The following is a 19825-nucleotide window of genomic DNA, read 5'->3' on the forward strand; positions in this document are numbered from 1 at the left end:
GGAGCTCCCTGATGCCATCAGAGCAACTGAGTGTCTCTCGAGCTTCAAGAAACTTGTGAAGACTCATCTCTTTTGAGAACACCTCTCTAAAACCTAAGCTTAGAAGAAGAAAAGTACAAGTATCTAAAATGACCTTGGTAGAAGTTAAAGTCACTTTTTATTATATTACTTAAGTAAAAGTCTTAAAGTATATGACATTTACTGTACTTCAGTATCAGAGAGCAATTTTCTGATATAAAATGTACTTACGTTTTAAATATGAAGAAAGTGAGGCGTATTCAAGGGTTGTGTGCTCAGTTTCTGCCAATAAACACACTGGCTATATGTATATATGGATTATATATAGATATATATCATTTTATGTTTCACAGATTGTACAAATAAGCATCTCTACTCCTACCAGTTTAGCTGATCGTTTATGAAGTGTTTCCACCTGAGGCAGCCGAGCCACACAGGTGCAGCTCTAAATTACCACTTGTGGGATTTGTTCTCATCTGATACAGATATGAGTCTGTAAGGTAAGAATCACAGGAACATACACACTCAGGCGGTATCAAGCTTAAAAAGGTCTAAAGGACCTTGTGGATATGTCCCTGGGTCCTTCTCTCATCCATCTCTCCAGTAGCGCAGACATTTAGCTCTTTGTTGTTGCTGCAAGAGATGGTAACAAGAGCCTCCTGAGGAGAAACAGACACATAATGGAGTCACTGTGTGTGTGTGTGTGTGTGTGTATGTGTGAGTGAGAGTCAGGGAGAGTAGGAAATTTAGTCTGTCTGTCCTTATAACTCCCAATTCCTCTCTGCCCTCAGGCCGAGAATCTGATGGAGACAAAAAAAAGGAGCAGGCAAACACTGAGTATTTCCCTTCACAAAAAGCCTCTGGTGGCAACAGTGTTGACTGGCATGTTGGGAAATGTCCAGCTAGTGGTGAAACCCATGTTCGTGACTGTAGGTGTCGTGAGCTCCCAGTATATTTCCAGTAATGCTAATTTCTAATCTCTCATTAAATCGATAGTGGCACAACTGTAACCTCGACTGGCTCCTGCCAGGGTAGAATTGGTTTGGTTTTTCCAAAGCAGCTTAGATCTATAACTGGGTCAGACCTCTGAGTCTTATGAGCAGACCAACATGCCTGAGCTGAGCTGAGCCACGGTGAATCAGCAAACAGAACTTCTGTTATAAATACAGCATTTATTTACAGGCATAGAGTGACAAACCGCACACCTCAGACACACACCACAGACTGTTAATACTTCAGGTTGTACAAACCGTTGCCCCCAGTGTATGAACACATTCCTAAACTAATGACTCCAAAAAGAAAGGAAAGTGTAAAATTGAAAGGAGTTAAAAATAAAATATGTGTTCTGTTGTTCATACAACACTTCTTGTGCAGCGGTGAGTCAGGTCATTCGCACACGTATTAAAGTTTGGATAATGAAGAAGTGTGAGAACGAGGCTGAAATCTATGCTGACATCTAGAGCACAAGGAAAGAACAGCGTGTCTTCTTTGTCAGTCAGTCATCATCTACTGCTTTATCCTCCACCAGAGGGTCGCGGGGGGTGCTGTGCCAATCTCAGCTACATCGAGCGATAGGCGGGGTACACCCTGGACAGTTCGCCAGTCCATCACAGGGCCACACACATATAGAGACAAACAACCATTCACTCTCCCACTGTCTGGCCCGTGTCTTCTTTGTATGTTTATTAAATAGTGCTCTTTTAATTTCTATTCTATTTTATAAAAATTCCACCAATTTATTCAAGGATGATTTAGTTAGTTAGTTAGTTTTGGTCACAGGTATTCTGAAATAAATACAGGTACATTTGTGTTGACACATTAAACACACATTGTTATAAATTAATTAGCAGCATTCTGCACAAAAGAAATGGACCGAAAAAGGTGTCAGCTGAAGCTCAGGCTTATTTTGCCTACCCTAGGAATATAATGTTACCTGTCAGCATATGATTTATAAAACAAAAACCCTTCATATCTTCATGTATTATGTATCATGTATTAATAGTCAGAATTTTAAATGTTTTTTTGAGTTCAAATACTGATACGTACATAAGTCCTCTGTGCAGCTGTTCCACGGATCCATTTTAAAGTGCACAGGTCCACTAAGTCATCACATTTTAATGTCTGTAGGTTCAGAAATAATGAATGACTTGGTTCATTATAAGTAGAGTTGATGATGATTCTTATAGCCCCTTTTTTTGCTAAATGAAAATTGTTTTTGTGTTAGTAACATTTGTACGATTCACTTTTTCCTTTTGTAATCAAACCACAAAACCAGTCTTCCTGTGTCTTGGAAAATATATACAATTTTAATGTATTTTTAATTTTTTTTAAACAAACTCAGGTATGATTTTCTTTAAAGTGGCATTTGAAACATTGAAAGTCTTTGCACCACACAGATGACTAACAAACAACATAATAATCATGCCAAGCATGTACATTACAACAATAAACATAGTTTCAAAATACACATTTCCATTAATGATCCATTTGTTCAGTCCACTCACAACAAGCTCTTACTTGTGTCCATTTCAGGGTTAGTGACCTCTTTCATATAAGCTGCTCTAAAAAAGTATCATAAGAGGATCAGCGAGGGATCGTTGTATCACAGCACTTGCCTTGTGACCTGTTGACATGCTCATCTTTAACAATATTAACCTCTCTTCACTGGAACCCTCGTCAAAGTAACACTTACAATTTTACAGTTTCACTGCTAATATTCATTCATAGTCGGTGAAACATTTATATGCTGTCAAACAACAACAAAATATACAAAAAAAAAAAGTATCTACACTATGTTAAGAGACCTGGTAGTGGGTCATTCATCTATAATCATCACAGTGGTGTGCAACTGGGAGCAATCCGGGTGGATTCACATGTTAGTTCAGGTGGTGTCCAGGATGGTTGTCCTGGTTCCTCTGCCTGACAACGGTCAATCCAGCGAGATGTTGCCCAGTCCTGCTCATAAAAGCAGTTGGTAGCACTCCACGACATTGTCTACTAATCTCATTCAGCGTCAAAAAAAAGTGCAACGTTGCATTGTTCATTCATTAAAACATTTTATGTTTCTGTTTGCAGAGTTTATTCTCATTTCAGGAGCAATCGGACAGCAAAAACACTAACTTAAGTTGGTTCTCTGGGATTTTGTCACGCACATACACACAAAAAAAGAGAGAGATGTGAAGTTGAAACTCATGCTGTCAACTCCAGAATCAAGAATTCATGTCTTTTACAATCATACCAAAGAAATCCAGAAACAGGTCGAGAGTAAAAAGACCTCTGTGTCACGTCAAAGAATCTGCCTAAATGGAAAAATAACAGTGATTAAAGCATTTTTGAAGAGATTTCTTGGAGCAGCAGCTTGGATGCATTTCTTTTAAAGAGCACAGATGTATTTTTTTTAAAAAAGAAGAAAAAAAAGTTTTATTCTTTGGCCTGTAAATCTAATTTGAGGGCCATTTCAGACTGAATACTCCAGTAATGAGGGACGAGGACATGGGGACAGACTGTGGTTCAAGCAGTAACAGTAAATTCCCCCGTCTTTGAGCTGCTCTTTTCATGCTTGAAGTGTGCATGTGTGTGAGTGTACATCTGGTATTCCTTATGCTGTGGGGACCTAAATCTGTTTACACAGTCACATTATTAGGGGGACTTGTATTCCTTATGGGGACAAAAATCAAGTCCCCATAAGGTAAATTACTACATTTTTGAACAATGCAATGCAATGTCCTCTTAAGTGTATGTGGAAACCAGTGTGTGTGTGTAGATATATGCCTGTATATGTGAGGACACATTTTGACTCAGAGAGACAAAAGTGTGTGTGTGTGTGTGTGTGCCTGTGTCCCATTTCCATATCCATCTCATCTAAACAGGCGACTTGATGGCTTGTAGTGCAGTGTCAGCTGACGGGAACTGTAGCTGGACATGCCGATCCCCATGAGGCCCAGCAGGGCGGCGATGCGCGGCATTGCCGGGCGTTCCCTGCTCTGCAGCACAGCCTGGGCTGCCTGAGTCTGAAAGAGACGGCATGAGTCACCACCACCATCTCCACCTCCACCTCCACCCAAGAAGCTGTGACAACAAGCGGGCATGATCACCAGGTGCGATGATGACCAAGCCACAGGGTCACCAATGTTCCTCCGTGCTCTGGCTGCAGCAGAGTCCTTTAAAAGCTGACTATGGTCACACGCCCATCTCACACCAGCGATGGTCTTAGCATAGGGGAAGAGCCGCACTAGAACCTCCATTTTATCAAGTTTCAATACTTATCTAATACAGTCATGTGCAGGTTTGAAGGCCTCTCATAATTTTGAGCCAGTCCAAGACATGTCCTAAGATCAAACATAAATTCAGTTACTTTTCTTTGCTCATCACTGTTGGGAAAACCACAGGTCTCTGTTTTCAAATTAGGTTTATGGATATGTACGGATTTGTGGCAGTTGCAATAGATAAACCAGGTAAAATTTCACATCACATAATCTGACGACGCATCACTGCAGCAGACAATTATGATGCTGTTTTTGCTGACATTTCAGAGATTTACAAGATATGAATCTTCTAACTCAGATATTACGCTTTTGGGTTTTGTTTACAAAACAGAAATGCCTTAACAATATATTTTGGTTTAACTATGACCTATTTTATTTTACAATGAGACTTATGTAACATTGAACTTTGATGAGTGGAGACAAACACAAATGCCCACCAGACTGACTAGAAACATGGATCTCATGCTATTTCTCCCTGGAGATCCAATTAGAGGGTATTTATCTGACCCACAGGGAAGCTAATGTACCTCTGAGTTAAATCCAGTCAAAGACAGGCTGATGTAATCCTCTATTCCAAATCCTGACATGAGACACACACACACACAAATGGGTAACTTATAATGCATGCAGTGATGAGTCAGGATTGTTTTAAACGGGGGCAGTCAGCATTTTCTATAAAAGTCTTGCAAATGTGGAACGCACTACCAAGTGAATTGAAATTAATAAAAGATAATAAAATATATGACAGAAATGTCACCAAATCACAATATTTGTGTTTTGAAAAATGTAAAATATTCTATAATATAACCTTGTGATTGCACATTACAAAGGCCTAAATATGGACAGGATTGAAACAAGCAATAACTATAATCTATATATACTAAACATTTGTTACTACAGCATGTTTAATGCAGGCTGGAGCTGTGTTATTATGTTCATTTATAAACATGATGAGCTTTCAAAGATGGGGAGAGATTGTGTGTATCTTATTTTACCTTAATTTGACCTACATAATACTACATAATATATGTTCTACGTACATAATACAACTCCAGCTTTTTCTGCTACAAGGATACCTGCATGGCCTGACCTCCTTCTGTTTTTCGTTATTTCCAGGGAATTTGCCCCACTGTTGTGCCACTGCAGGTGTCCAAGACTAATCATTAATCTATCAAAAGAGAAAATAACCTTGAAGCATCTTACGCACCTGGAGGTATCTAATATATCCAGGGGTCAGCCGAGGGATGCGAAAAAACATTGTTGTTCTCTCCCGTGCTTCAGAGCTGAGACCACAAAAAAACACAGCCTTCAGGAGTTTCTGCTTGGAAACTTTATCACTGTGAATCCCTGCGCTTCACTCCGCTTCCCTCCCTGTTGCCTCTTTGGCCTCAGTCCTTTTCCACTCACTGAGTGAGACACCAGTGAAAGAATCTCCCCTGTGTCCACAGACACTCTCCTCGCTCCCTCACTCACTCAGATAAACTGACACACTCCTTCACTCTGATGGTTTCCCTTCAGGCAATCCAGTCTCTATAAGTAGTATATAAAGCCTTGGCTTCATTGCGTAAGATGATCACATGTTGTGTGTATCTTTGTGTGTATGTGCATTTGTGTCAGTGGGAGATTAGCAGAGTCACTGTAGTGGAAGTGGATTAATATACTGTACCTGTGAGACGAGGGCCAAATCCATGGGACACCATTATTTAGAGATCACTTTGTCCTCCATCAACGGAGGACAAAGTGATGCTGTAATAACCAATTAGGAACAATTAAAAGGCATGTTGTGCTGTGACAGTGATGTATTGTACTTTTTTGTTTTTGCAGTATCTCAAAGTATCTATCACAGTATAAGTTGCAATATAAGACTGGGGAAAAGCCCTTGTAGGAACATGTATACACAGTCAGACTGTAACAATATAAATATAAAAAGCAAATTATAAAACAATTATTTTTACATTATTTCTTTAGAGGATCACTATAATAAAAAAAAACTGTGCTGCAACGAAACAAGTTTTTTGCATAAGGTAAAATAAAGATTTGTCAACGAAGCCAGCTCCACATTCCATTTGATGTAAAGTCTGCTTTTTATTACAGATCAAAACACATTTGGACAGTATTCTGAGATGTTAAGACGAAGAAGAAGAAGAAGAAGAAGAAGAGTTTGTGTCCGGAAGCAGAGCTTTGGCTGCTTCCTCGGGTCATCTATCTGTGGTGTCACGAAAAGGGAGCTGACACTGTTTCTTCTAAGAAGGATTTGACTATTTCATCATGAAGACATGCAATACACTGATAGGTTTGGAACAGTATGGTTAGGAGAAATGTCATTATCACAGCAGTATCTTCTGTAGATACAGTACAACCTCAGTGGTCATGTTTTAAAATTGCAAGATGGGAAATCATAAATTAAGTTGTCATGTAAAAGAAATTTTTTTTATAGAATGTGCAGACAGTTTGGTGCCACAACTGTTGTCCTGATGTGTTCCTGTGTGACCTTTTTTCTCAAAACAACTAATTTTACTAAATCATTATAAAGCACTACTGTAAACAGCTCAACTCACATGCCAAGAACGGATTAGCCCAATCTTATTCACATGCATGACTGTTTAAAGGGCAGTCTAATCACTTAATGACTAAAACAATTCAGTTAAGGTTTTGCGTAAAAGTGTCTCAGCTTATGTTTTTCTTAGGCACAAGAAATGTGAATTTCAAAGACTCTAACTCAAAGCTGTCATATGATGTATTGTGTTCACCTTGGCATGAAATGCACTGTTGTTTTTATTTTTTTTATAGCTATACTAGCAGGTGAATTTATTTTGTTTGTAGGGAACAAGTTGTCTTTTTTACATTTGTTGTCAAAACTGTCAAAGCTGAAATTACAACATTACAGCACAATATTGTAACAGATGAAAGAAAGAAAGTCTTTTTAAAATGACACAGCCTGCGATGCCGGTGCTTCAATCTGTTTAGATATTTCAGAATTATTTATTAGCTGTTTCAGAACACAATTATTCATTCATTCATCTTCAACTGCTTTATCCTCCACATGAGAGTTGTGGGAGGCGCTGGTGCCAATCCTTATTATTTTATTTTGTATTATTTATTTATTAAGTATAAAAAATAACTGTTAGTAATTAGAAATTAAAATATCTTGATAATCCATTAGGATTTTGCAATTAAAAAATATTTAGGATGATATTACACACCATAAAGTTCAATAAAACAAATGCAAGATGCAAAATTAATCTCTAAATAATAAAAACAGACAGCAATAAAATATATATTATGTATATAACATGTAGTTGAAATTAAAACACTAGACAAGCTTATATATAATCAAATGTGATAAATACCTAAGATATTATTATGATCAAACTGTTGTTCACTGTTTGTCAGTTCGGGACAGTTTCCATTATAATTTTAAAAGTTTTTGAGACCCCTGGGTTGAAAAAAAACCCAACAACCAAAACCAAAAAAAAAACAGGCACTCTGGAAAGTTCTTTTTCTTTCTGCGTCATCACCGCGCGTCGTCAGAACAGTGGGGCCCCGGGCAGTTCTAAAAACAGAACGCGGGCTTACTTACAGTCGTGGAGATTCTCTTATCAATATAATTCACAAAGGAAATGTTCGACACATAAGTGGAACTAACGCCTTGTCGATGCTGGTGCAGGAGAGTGAAGTCTTTCACTCTGAGCTGGTAAATATTAGCTGGCTAACAAAGAAAGCTAACAGCTAAAGCTGCTACAGCTACGCAGTTTCCTTTCACTGAAAACTCCCACACTGACTCTGACCAAACAAGTCTGTTTACTCCAACTGTGTCGCGCTGCTAAATTATTTACCGGGGAGTGGTTCGTTGTCGTTATTTACATCAAACCCCAGAGGTAACACATTTATGTTAGCAGCGAGATTAGCAGTAAGTACTAGCCATGTGAAAGAATAAGACATTGCTTATGAATCGCTGCCGTGTTTACACGAAAGATGCTAAAACTGAGGATGTTGGTTGGGGGTGGTCAACAATATGTCACACTGACGTAAATTAAACAAGCGAAGGGCCACAAATAAAAGGTTTTAAATAAATTATAACCTCTAAACTGATTTCATATGCAACATGTATAGCATCTACATTTAAAAAGTGAAAAGGCTGTTAAAAAAATCATTTCCTGTGGCTATTTCAAAATAAAATACTGGCTGTGTTTCACTTGTTAAATGCGATTGTGGTGTGCAAATGTCTGTATTTGCAGCATTTCTGTAGATGACCACAATCACCATCTGATGCCCTCAAGAAAGCAGTAATAACACCTGAGCATACATTATTTTCTATATTAAATTCCTTCGTTTGATCCCCAAAATACAAATGACAGATTGGTGCTGGTATTGATGATGTTAGGGCTGAATAATGTTTGGAAAACACCTGTTCACGACTATCCTGTCTGATATTGTGATTGTGTATGTATGATGTATGTAATGCAAGGATGAGAATGTATTGTTTCAAACACTTTTGAATTGGAATAGAATGTAGAATGGTACAATTAAATAAATAAAATTATTGCAGCTATATTATGACTAAAATTCCAATTTTGATTTAAAATGTCACTTAATCTCACTCAGTCCAAACATTTCTTCCTTGGAAGAAATCCTTGCAACACTACCTGTCACAAGTGATTTCCTACTTCATGTTTTATATTGGATTTAAATTACTATTGCCTTTGCTCATGGATTTCTGACGTGGTCGTTCCTCTTCTTCTGTGTGCTGTTGCACCCCATCCATCAAACCGATAATGTTATTCTTATTGTCCTGTCTGTTTTATTCCAGCCATGATGAAGAGAAGAGCTGAAGGACCGTCGACAGTACTGAAGGGTGCAAAGATAAGTCGTGATGACAGCAGCTCAGATGAAGAGTCACAGTTATCCAGACAAGGTGGATATACATTAATTTACCCTCTTCAGAAAAGTATGGTCTAATTTAATAGAATGCATACTTGAACAGCCTGCTGAAAGGTTGCAGAGCCAGAGGTTGAGAGATTGGCTGTGGCTCTGATACCTCTCTGCAAAATGTAACCAGTATTTGCTCTGTGGGACATTAAATGGCCAGTGTGGGTTTAATTGACAGCATTGGTGCTTCTCTAACTTAGTTTTAAACAAACCAGGTTAAACATGTGACTTCATCAGTGATTGGCAGTGCATAAAACTGTGAGGCAGTTTATGTCTAATCTTTGTACATTTAAAAGTTTGTTTTAAAATTCACTCAACTTAAACTAAACATTGTAAATAGGTTCAAGATTGTAATGCCTAAGATCAAGACTGTTGAATCAGGTAATCATCACAGTGTGTGCGTATGGTTTTGTACTATCCAGACTCCAGCCAAAATGAATCCCTCAGCGATCAGGAGGATCACAGACCAGGGTTCTCCATGCCCTCCATATCATCCTTTGATGAACAAGAGACAAATGCAAACCCTGCAGACACTGCCAATTTCTCAATGTACAACAGTGTGTCACAGAAGCTCATGGTAATGTTTCTAAAAAATCTCACTAACTTGAAAGATTTTAAGTTAACCTTCATAATCATAATTGCAAAGTTGTCGATTGTATGTGTTATATATAATAGGTTTTGAAGATATTTGTTCAATTATGAAAAAAATTTATAAGAAACATGAGTACTTGGGAAAAATTAATTTTTTTTACTCTTTCCTTTTCTTGTTTGTTGTTTCTCACACATTTAGGCCAAGATGGGTTTCCGTGAGGGTGAGGGTCTGGGGAAATTTGGCCAAGGACGCAAGGAGATCGTGGAGGCCTCCACTCAGCGGGGTAGAAGGGGTCTTGGCCTCACACTGCAGGGCTTTCAGGGGGAGCTCAATGTCGACTGGCGTGATGAACCTGAGGTGCACAGCACTAAATGTTAAACCTGTAATTTTTGTGTTTTGCTGTATTTTAGGTCTTGGTTACACATAGAAACCTTGCAACTGTTATCGCTACCTCTTATAATTTGTCTCTTTTTCAATTTTGTCTGTCCAGCCCAGTGCTGTAGAGAAAGTGGACTGGTTCCCTGAATGCACCACAGAAAACCCAGATGATGATGAGCTGAGGGATTGGATGAGAGTGGGACCGGTAAATAACAAATAAATCGTGATACCTGCACTTTCTTTTAACTGATAGACATATTTAATGTTTAAATTCTGTTTTTGGCTGCTTACAGAGAAAACTGAAGATTGAGGATGAGACAGAGTTTTGTTCTGAAGATCTGCTGCACACTCTTCTAAGGTGTAAGGTGAGTTAGAATCTGAATAACCTACTGTTCGCTTCTGTTTAAACATAGGATAATATAATTTGCCTTAAGATACCTCAGCAGTGTGTGTCTCCCTGTGAAATTTAGATTTATGATTTCATTAAATTGTTCTTGGGGTATGTTACCTCTAACCTCTGTTTGTGACTGATGTTCAGACGGTGTTTGATAATCTGGAAGGTGAGGAGATGAGGAGAGCTCGGACACGCTCCAACCCTTACGAGACAATTAGAGGAGGGATCTTTCTCAACAGGTCAGTCTTACCTGGTTACCACATGCTGAACAAATTTGCTAGATTCTCTTTTTTATTTAATTACTTAGTTACTTTTGCACCTTTTGAAGAAATAGCCTAACAAGGAGGAAAGGGTTCAGCCTCTATTGGTATATAATCTTTGAAACTAAAATGTTGTTGTTTTTTATTACACTGTATAATTGGGAGGGGCATGAATATTTGATTATTAATTTGATTATAAAAAATAATTATGCACTTAAGCAACTGTTTGAGATTATATATATAAAAAAAAAGTCACAATACTGAACAATGTTTATGTTAGTGATTTCATAGTTAGAAATGTTTCTGCATATAATACCACAAGGCGGCGATGGCAGCTACGAGTGCTTGGTTGGTGGACTTAAATGTGTGTTTGCAGAAGTGATGAAATTTTCTTGAATGCAACTTGCAACTGTTTTTCAAAGCTCAATTCACTGTGGACCCCACAGAAGTAATAACATTTTTCAGGATCTTTAAATGCATCTCTTTAGCTGCTTCTCTTCACCACACACTATGGACCCTACATTAGTCTCACTCACTCTTATGCACTGGAATTTGTGATTAAAAAAAGTTTCTTGTTGAAGGGATTTTCTTTTTTCTCTGAAAAAAGCAGTGTCTTAATTGGAAACAAAATGTAAAGTCTGCCGGTTTGGCTGGAGCACTCATGCTTTTTTCCTTGCTCACGAAGACTGTGGTGAAGTTAGTGTAAAGAAAACACATGTTACTAATTATTAAATATAAGATTCCCAGTATGTAACGTTTACCTTTCATTTGTTGTAGTAATTACCATTTGTTGTGTTAGTCCTTTTCATACAATAACATGTTCTTTTTTTGTGGTTTCTGTATTTAGAGCTGCAATGAAAATGGCAAACATCGACCACTGCTTTGATCACATGTTCACCAACCCAAAGAATTCCAAAGGGGTGAGTGAATCATAAGTACCTGTTTTTGTGTGTGGCTCTGTGTTCAGAGTACACATGCAACATACAAACAGATGGTGAGATAAAGTGATGTGTCTGCCCACTTTCACGATGCAGATCCCTCTGACTAAGGACCGTGAGGGTGAGCTTCTGTACTTCGGCGATGTCTGTGCGGGACCAGGAGGCTTTTCTGAGTACATACTGTGGAGGAGACGCTGGCATGCCAAAGGCTTCGGCATGACACTGAAAGGACCCTGTGACTTCAAACTGGAAGATTTCTATGCAGCACCGAGTGAGCTGTTTGAGCCTTATTACGGTATGTTAACAAAACCTTCACATCCCACGAGATGTCAAATGAATGATTTGGTGAGAGCTTGACCTCTGTGTTTCCCAGGCGAGGGAGGTGTGGATGGTGATGGTGACATCACTCGGCCAGAAAACGTGACAGCCTTTCGGAACTTTGTGCTAGAGAGCACAGAAAGAAGAGGGCTGCACTTCCTCATGGCAGATGGGGTGAGACTGTTTGACTTGTTTGTTTTTATATCCTAGGTAGCCACTAATACCTGGGTTATAAAGTGTTTTTATTGAACAGGGGTTGAATTCAATTAAAGCTTTCTGTTTGTAGATTGTATCAGGTTTAATTTAATGACTCTCTCTGTCTGTGGTAGGGTTTCTCTGTGGAAGGTCAGGAAAACCTTCAGGAGATCCTGAGCAAACAGCTGCTACTGTGTCAATTCCTCACTGCCCTCTCTACACTCAGGACAGGTATGTGACGTTAAAATGTGCATAACTTTTAAACATAAACAAATGTCCGTTAGATTCAAATGAATTCATACAATGCTAAAAAAAAATGTTATTTGTTATTCACTGATTCGTAATACCGTGTATCAGTGTCTGGATTAAATCACACTAGCATCTTTGTCTTGGGCAGGTGGTCACTTTGTCTGTAAGACGTTTGACCTCTTCACTCCCTTCAGTGTGGGTTTGGTCTATCTGGTCTACCTCTGCTTTGACAGGGTATGTCTCTATAAACCTGTCACCAGCCGACCTGCCAACTCTGAGAGGTGAGTGTGTGTGCAGTACAACAGATTTACTCCAAACCAAACTGCAGCAAGACAATAAAAACATAATTTACTTTTTTTGGCATAAGTCTTTTATTTCTGATAGCAACATAAGCTTTGACTTAAGTCGGCAGAGGTGTCTTAAACAAAGTCCCACTGTCAACAGGCCCATTTTACAGAATACAAACCTAATAGCTTTTCAAATTGTTCAGCTTCATGTATTGATTCCCAGCATAGAGCAGCGTAGAAGAATCGTGCAACGACTTGCCGTGAAGGAATAGCACAGTATCTGCTGTGGGTTAGGAACTTTAGAGCGTTTGTACAGAATATATTAGCCTCTGTCAATCTTCTTCCACTCACTGCCACTTGCAGGTACATAGTGTGCCGTGGTCTGAAGCCAGGTTCAGATGCCGTCAGGGAATACATGTTCAGAATAAACCTGAAACTGAACCAGCTGAGGAATACAGACAGAGATGTCACAGATGTGGTTCCACTGAGCATCATCAAGGATGACACAGATTTCTATCAGTTCATGGTCAACTCCAATGAGCGGTAAAGAGCCACAACATTCAGAGATGCCTTTATCTTTTCATGTCAGTCTGAATGACGGACTGAATAAATTGAATTCCCTCCCTCTCCCTCCCTCCCTCTTGTTCACCACAGCCTCTGTGCAGTCCAGATCAAGGCTTTGGCCAAGATCCATGCTTTTGTCGTCGACCCGTGAGAAACCATTCTCTTATCTCTACTCCAATATAACTGTTTGTCTGGGATTGCATTTGTGTCTGGAACAGACTGTGTGACACTGTGTCGGTGTCTCTAGGACTCTTTCGGTGCCGAAGCAAGCTGACATTAGGAAGGAGTGTCTGAAGCTCTGGGCGGTGAGAATAGAAGCTATTAATGTATTTTAATTTTGACATTTTTCCACTTCTAAATATTTCCAATCGTCTCTTTCCAGGTCCCAGACAAGGCCAGGGTGACCCCTGCTTCCTCTGACCCAAAGACAAAATTCTACGAATTGAATAAGGTCAGTTAATAAATGTTGGAATAAAGAAACAACTACACATAAATGCAGTGTCTAAACAGATTTTTAATCAATCTGCTCTTAAACTAAGCAGTTTGTTGAATAAACTCTGAATAAACAAATATACTGTGTCATGTCTTTTTGCCATCCATAATCCTCCTTTTGTTTATTTTACCTCAGTCTTCAGATGTGGAGCCATTCCAGTGCAAACTCACACATCTCAACTCCAGTACGCTTGAAAAGATGCGTCACGTACTGGACCACAGGTGCATTGTGGGAGGTGGAGAGCAGATCTTTCTTCTATCACTTGGGGTGAGACTCCCGTCGTGTCATACAACTTTCTTTCATTACCTGTAGGAGTGTGACTGTTTTATGGCTTTCTTCATTTTATCTCTTGATGTTAGAGTCCATGTGCTCTGCTCCTATTAGTTAAAATGAGCTGTTTTATGTGCAAACCTTAATTCTCCTGTTAGAGATTAAAACTAAGAGCTGACTGGCAGACTTATTCACCCCTGATGTTTTATTTCCTTGTTTACTCGGTTAGTAATGACAGATGTAGAGGATTTACAATTTCTGTGTATTTTGAGCCTGTTTTCGTCTTTTTATCTCTTCTCTCCATTCCCTCTTAACTTGTGTAGAAGTCTCAGATTTACACATGGGATGGGAAGATGCCACTGCGCTGGAGGAAACTGGAGAATTTTAAACTAGAGCTGCCAAGGGACACACTTCTGAGTGTGGAGATTGTCCAAGAGCTGAAGGGCGAGGTGAGAAGAGGGAGTGGAGAGTTGATGGAAGACTGTTTTAACTCTCTGTGATTGACTCTATTGTTATGGATGTGATATGATAATGTGGTCACATTTTGCTTTGACTCATTTCTTCAAAGTTTAGTTGTATTTTCATGACAATTAGAGCAAAAAAATTAAAGCGTACCGTATGCGTCTTTTCTCTGCTCTGATTTTACATGTATGCCATTTTGACCTGTAGGGAAAAGCTCAACGTAGAATCAACGCAGTTCACGTAATGGACGCACTGATTCTCAACGGCACTGATGTAAGAGACCAACACTTTAACCAGCGGTATGTCTCATCCACGACCAGTTACAGCTTTTATAATCCACACTATGTACTGCCTACACTGGCACTCTTTTCAGTGGCATCTTTAAATAATGACAATTATGTAATTAGGATCCGGATGGCTGAGAAGTTTGTGAAGGCGGTGGCCAAACCCAGCAGACCAGACATGAACCCTATCAGGTATAACTACTTATGAATCCTGGGTTTTCATTTTTTTATCTTAGGGCAGTTTGAGGAGTGGCAAACTACATTTGAAACATATACAAGAAGTTTTTTGTTACACTAGATGCCAGTAAACAGTAGCACATGTAATAAATAGACATTCAATGTTGTTCTTTTTCCCCAGAGTAAAGGAGGTGTACAGGTTGGAGGAAATGGACAAAATCTTTGTCAGGTAAGAAAATGCAGATCTCTCATTAGTATATATCAACTATTAGGCTAGGCCTTTTGGTTGAATTTCATGAAATCATTTTACTTTTTTTGTGGTCAAAGTTACATTTGTGGCTTCCTGGCAAATGAGAAGACTATAAAGGCCAAAATAGCCACTTTTTATTTTCCTGTTTTCCTTATCCAGACTGGAGATGAAGGTAACAAAGAGTTCAGGAGGAGTCCCTCGTCTGTCCTACACCGGCAGAGATGACCGACACTTCCTCCCCACAGGACTCTACATCATTAAGACTATCAGTGGTGGGTATATGTCAGAGTAGGCTTGTGCTGCAGCAGCTCAGTGTTGGAGAACACTGTCAAATCTCTAAGGAAGCGGGTGATCAATTAGCTGAGAAATGGTCTGTAAAGTCATGGACTTGTGGTTTTAATAACTGTGTGTTAAATATCTTTTGAACTTTTAGAGCCTTGGACGATCGCATACAGTAAGAACTCCAAGATGAAGTTCTTCTTTAATAAGACAACCCAGGAGTCCACTTATGTAATGCCACAAAACTGCGCCACTCCTTTCCAGTAAGTTCTGCCGCCTGTGTACATATGCACGCTTAAGTAATGCTAATTTCACTTAACCTATGGTGTGTATTTTGATTTGCACAGCTAATGTGTTGTATTCTTTCATTGTCTCCATCCTCAGTGTCTGCCACTCTGAGCGTCTCTTCTGGGCCTGGGTGGATGGAGTCAAAGTTCACGAATCTCAGACCCGGATGGATCCTGAGAAACTGTCCAAAGATGATGTTTTGTCCTTTATCCACAGGAACTACCAGCCCTGAAAAGCTTAGAGAGTCCAGAGCCTCACCAGCAACCTCAACACACAGTGCACTAAATTATGGAGGATATAGATCATGCTATATTGCAGTTTGTTGTTTTTATGTTTATTTTGACCGTGGAAGGATTATGAAAAATACCACAGCTGGAATTGTCTTAATGAATCCCCATTTTTATTGTCCTGTTGTCAATCAATGACCTGCTGTTGAATATTCTGTTCTCCATATTATGTTGATGTGAGAAATAATGACCAGGTGGTAACTGGAGCTCTGGAGCTGACAGTGATACCTTGACACCAACAGGCGTTCAACTAACTAATAATGTCTTGTGCCTTTTGCACTGCTCTTATTCAGCACAGACAAAAAGCTGATGCCATTGTCTCCACGTTGAATTGCATGTCTCTTAATGATTAGTTTTTTTTGTTTTGTTTTTTGTGGTTTCTAGTCCATACAATGCTTGTGTGTATTTGTTCACATCACACTTACAGTAATAGATAGGGTCACAAATGTTAAACTATGCATCCAGGTGTGCAAACACAGCCGTGCTTGCCTTGCTTTAAACACAACTGCTCCTCTTTGTCTCTGTAGAGACAAGCTTCTGCTCCTCAGTGCTCCTGCTATTCTCTAGTCTGTAAACTCAATAAACACAACAATCTTGTTCTCAGTCATCCTCAATACCATTAATGTCAATTACAGCTGTAGCAGCTTTTCTTCCATTTATACCTGATCTGTCATGGAGGTTGGTTAAAGTTTTGGAAGTAGTCGTAGTTTTCGGATTGTTCCCACTGACTCTTTGTTCTGATTGTGCCTCCTTTTGCCTGGACTGTATGTTACTTAAATTCTGCAATGGATTTATTTTTTTCTCATGTAAAGTTGGCTATCAACTCTTTTGATGTAAATAGTGGTAAAAGTAAATAAATGGGAGATGTTCAACCCAGAACGTGAGTGAAATTTAAATTATTTATAAAAATGCACCTGTGAGCATGCATAATAATTCAGGACTTGGTATTGTACAACAAAGGTGCTTCGGATCATTGCATTGGTGTGGTCCGATTATGACATTTTAAAGTCATTGACAGATCATCAGACAAATGTCCTTCAGGATTTTATTATTAGGATATCAAAGGTTGCTCTAATTGGGAACCGCAGAGGAGGTGAGACGAGATCTCATCAGCCAGAAATCCCTCAAACATAGCTGAAATTTCAAGCTTTCCTGAAACACAATGTTTTACTATGTCCACAAAGCAGAAATGGGTTGAGGAGTCAGGTTATTCTGGCAGATTTTTGTAAACAAATATTAAGAGAACCATTTTCTTTTTTCGTTTTCTTTGCACTAAAGTTTCATTGTTTCGACCAGGAAGTCTTATTTTGAAATTTAGACTCTCAGCCAATCAGGTTATAGCCTTTTATGTAACCGGAAGTTAGTGATTGTTATGAAACATAAAATTCACTGTTCGCCCTCAGTCAGTTGGCATCAAACGCTTGAATTTACAGGTATTTGCATCTTTTCTGTCTCTAACATGTATTTTTTACAACTTAACTTTTAACTTGAGGCGTACAGTTACGTGTTAAAGAGCGAAATAACGATTTACAGTTATTTTCCGAGATGCGGAGATACATAACTAGTGTCATGTGACTTGATGAGGTTGGTTTAAACACCTGTGAGAGGTTTAGTACTTAACCGTGACTGTTTTAATGTCAGTTATTTTCCACTGTGTTTTATTTTAAAGACATAGTTTGACCAGCTGCTCACCATCATGCTGAAAGCAATGGGACAAGCGTTATTCTCCACTGGCCTGCAGAATCCCAAATTCACAGCAGACGAGGAGAAAAAGGTAAAACATTTGCGAGATGACCTTGTAAAACACGTAAACCCTATGAAACCTTTTGGCCCCGTGTTCTCATGTTGACCGTTCACTTTGAAAATTTAATTGGTAGAGATAGTAACGTAGTAATGTAAAAAGTAATGCTTTTTCACAGCAACCCACAATGGACAAACTAAACATCTTTTGAGTTTTTATGATTACAAATTAGAAACACACTTGGAGGACAAGGACAATTTATTTAGTAATCAAATCGTTTCAGCCCTACACTTGAAGAGCATGTTGTAAACCTAGTGTTTACCACCACATCGGACCAAACCAAGGATATACATATTTTAGTGCTTACAAACTGGCCAAAAAAGATCATCACAGTACAAATGTTGTTGTGATAATTGTCAGAGAAGCTCCTAAAGGAATATAGAAGAAAAAGAGGTTATGAATTTGTTTATGAGCAGAAAATGCAAAAGATAACACATAATAGAGAAAACACATCTGATCTAAAACATTCTAAACAATTTTATTTTATTTAAATGTGTTTTTTACATTGTATGAACAATATATGGATAAATATTACATGTTTCCAATGCTGCTTTTGAGGAAAATGATCACATAAATTTTTATTGTTATTGTTTTACCGCTGGGATATAAAATAAAAAAACAGAAAACCTTGTTATTGGATCTTTTTGTGACACAAGAAGTTGGATAATGTGATATAAAAAATGTCATAGTTTAGTTTGTCGTCCAAAATGTAACAAAATGTCTTATTTTAGTATGTCGTCCAAATTTTGGCAAAAAGTCATAGTTTACTATGTCGTCAAAAATGTGACAAAAAAGTCATACTGTTGTATGTTGTCCAAATTGTGAAAAAAAGTAATACTTTAGTATGTCGTCCAAATTTTGACAAAAAAATCATACTTTTGTATGTCGTCCAAATTTTGATAAAAATGTCATGGGTTAGTATGTCGTCCAAAATGTGACAAAAAGTCTAAGTTTAGTAAGACATCCGTCATGTCATGGGTCTGAGTGGCCATGTCTTGAGTGTAATTCTGTAAGGTTTACAAAATGGGACAAAAAAGTCATACTTTAGTATGTTGTCCAAATTTTGACAAAAAAGTCATAGGTTAGTATGTCGTCCAAAATGTGACAAAAAAGTCAGTATAGTATGTCGTACAAAATTGGACAAAAAAGTCACAGGTTAGTATGTCGTCCAAGATTGGACCAAAAAGTCATAGTATAGTATGTCGTCCAAATTTTGACAAAAAGACATACTTTAGTATGTTGTACACATTTTGACAAAAAGTCATACTTTAGTATGTCGTCCAAATTTTTTAAAAGTCATAGGTTAATATGTCATCAAAAATTGGACAAAAAAGTCATAGGTTAGTATGTCATCCAAAATTTGACATAAAAGTCATACTTTTGTATGTCGTGAAAAATGTGTCAAAAAAGTCTTAGTTTAGTAAGACATCCGTCATGTCATGGGTCTTAGTGGCCTAATGGATAGGACACTGGTCTCCTATCACAGAGATTGTATGGTCAATTCCTGTGTGGAGTGTAATTCTCTATGGTGTCGTGAAAAATGTGTCAAAAAATTCATACTTTATTATGTCGTCCAAAGTTTGACAAAAAAGTCATACTTTTGTTTGTCGTCCTAATTGTGACAAAAAAGTCATACTTTAGTATGTCGTCCAAAGTTTGACAAAAAAGTCATACTTTAGTATGTTGTACAAATTTTGACAAAACAGATATACTTTAGTATGTCATCCAAAATGTGACATAAAAGTCATAGCTTATTATGTCGTCCAAAATTGGACCAAAAATTCAAAGTATAGTATGTCATCCAAAATTGGACAAAAAAGTCATAGTATAGTATGTCGTCCAAAATT

The 19825-nt window shown here is 38.3% G+C and overlaps 1 protein-coding gene across 1 annotated transcript; it reads left to right on the top strand.

Moving 5' to 3' along the window:
* Positions 1-7792: 7792 nt before the first annotated feature.
* Positions 7793-17056, top strand: cmtr1 (cap methyltransferase 1). Its single transcript, XM_044049696.1, has 24 exons — positions 7793-7977; positions 9094-9198; positions 9635-9789; positions 10003-10161; positions 10295-10387; positions 10476-10547; positions 10721-10815; positions 11684-11756; positions 11871-12069; positions 12148-12266; positions 12422-12518; positions 12685-12817; positions 13187-13366; positions 13478-13534; positions 13635-13692; positions 13770-13838; positions 14016-14147; positions 14474-14599; positions 14820-14911; positions 15020-15088; positions 15255-15302; positions 15483-15595; positions 15757-15865; positions 15987-17056. The coding sequence occupies exons 2-24, from the start codon at positions 9096-9098 to the stop codon at positions 16120-16122; spliced, it is 2487 nt and encodes an 828-aa protein (XP_043905631.1). The 5' UTR covers positions 7793-7977; positions 9094-9095; the 3' UTR covers positions 16123-17056.
* Positions 17057-19825: the final 2769 nt, after the last annotated feature.

Source organism: Solea senegalensis, linkage group LG17, assembly GCF_019176455.1.
Source record: "Solea senegalensis isolate Sse05_10M linkage group LG17, IFAPA_SoseM_1, whole genome shotgun sequence".
NCBI lineage: Eukaryota > Metazoa > Chordata > Actinopteri > Pleuronectiformes > Soleidae > Solea > Solea senegalensis.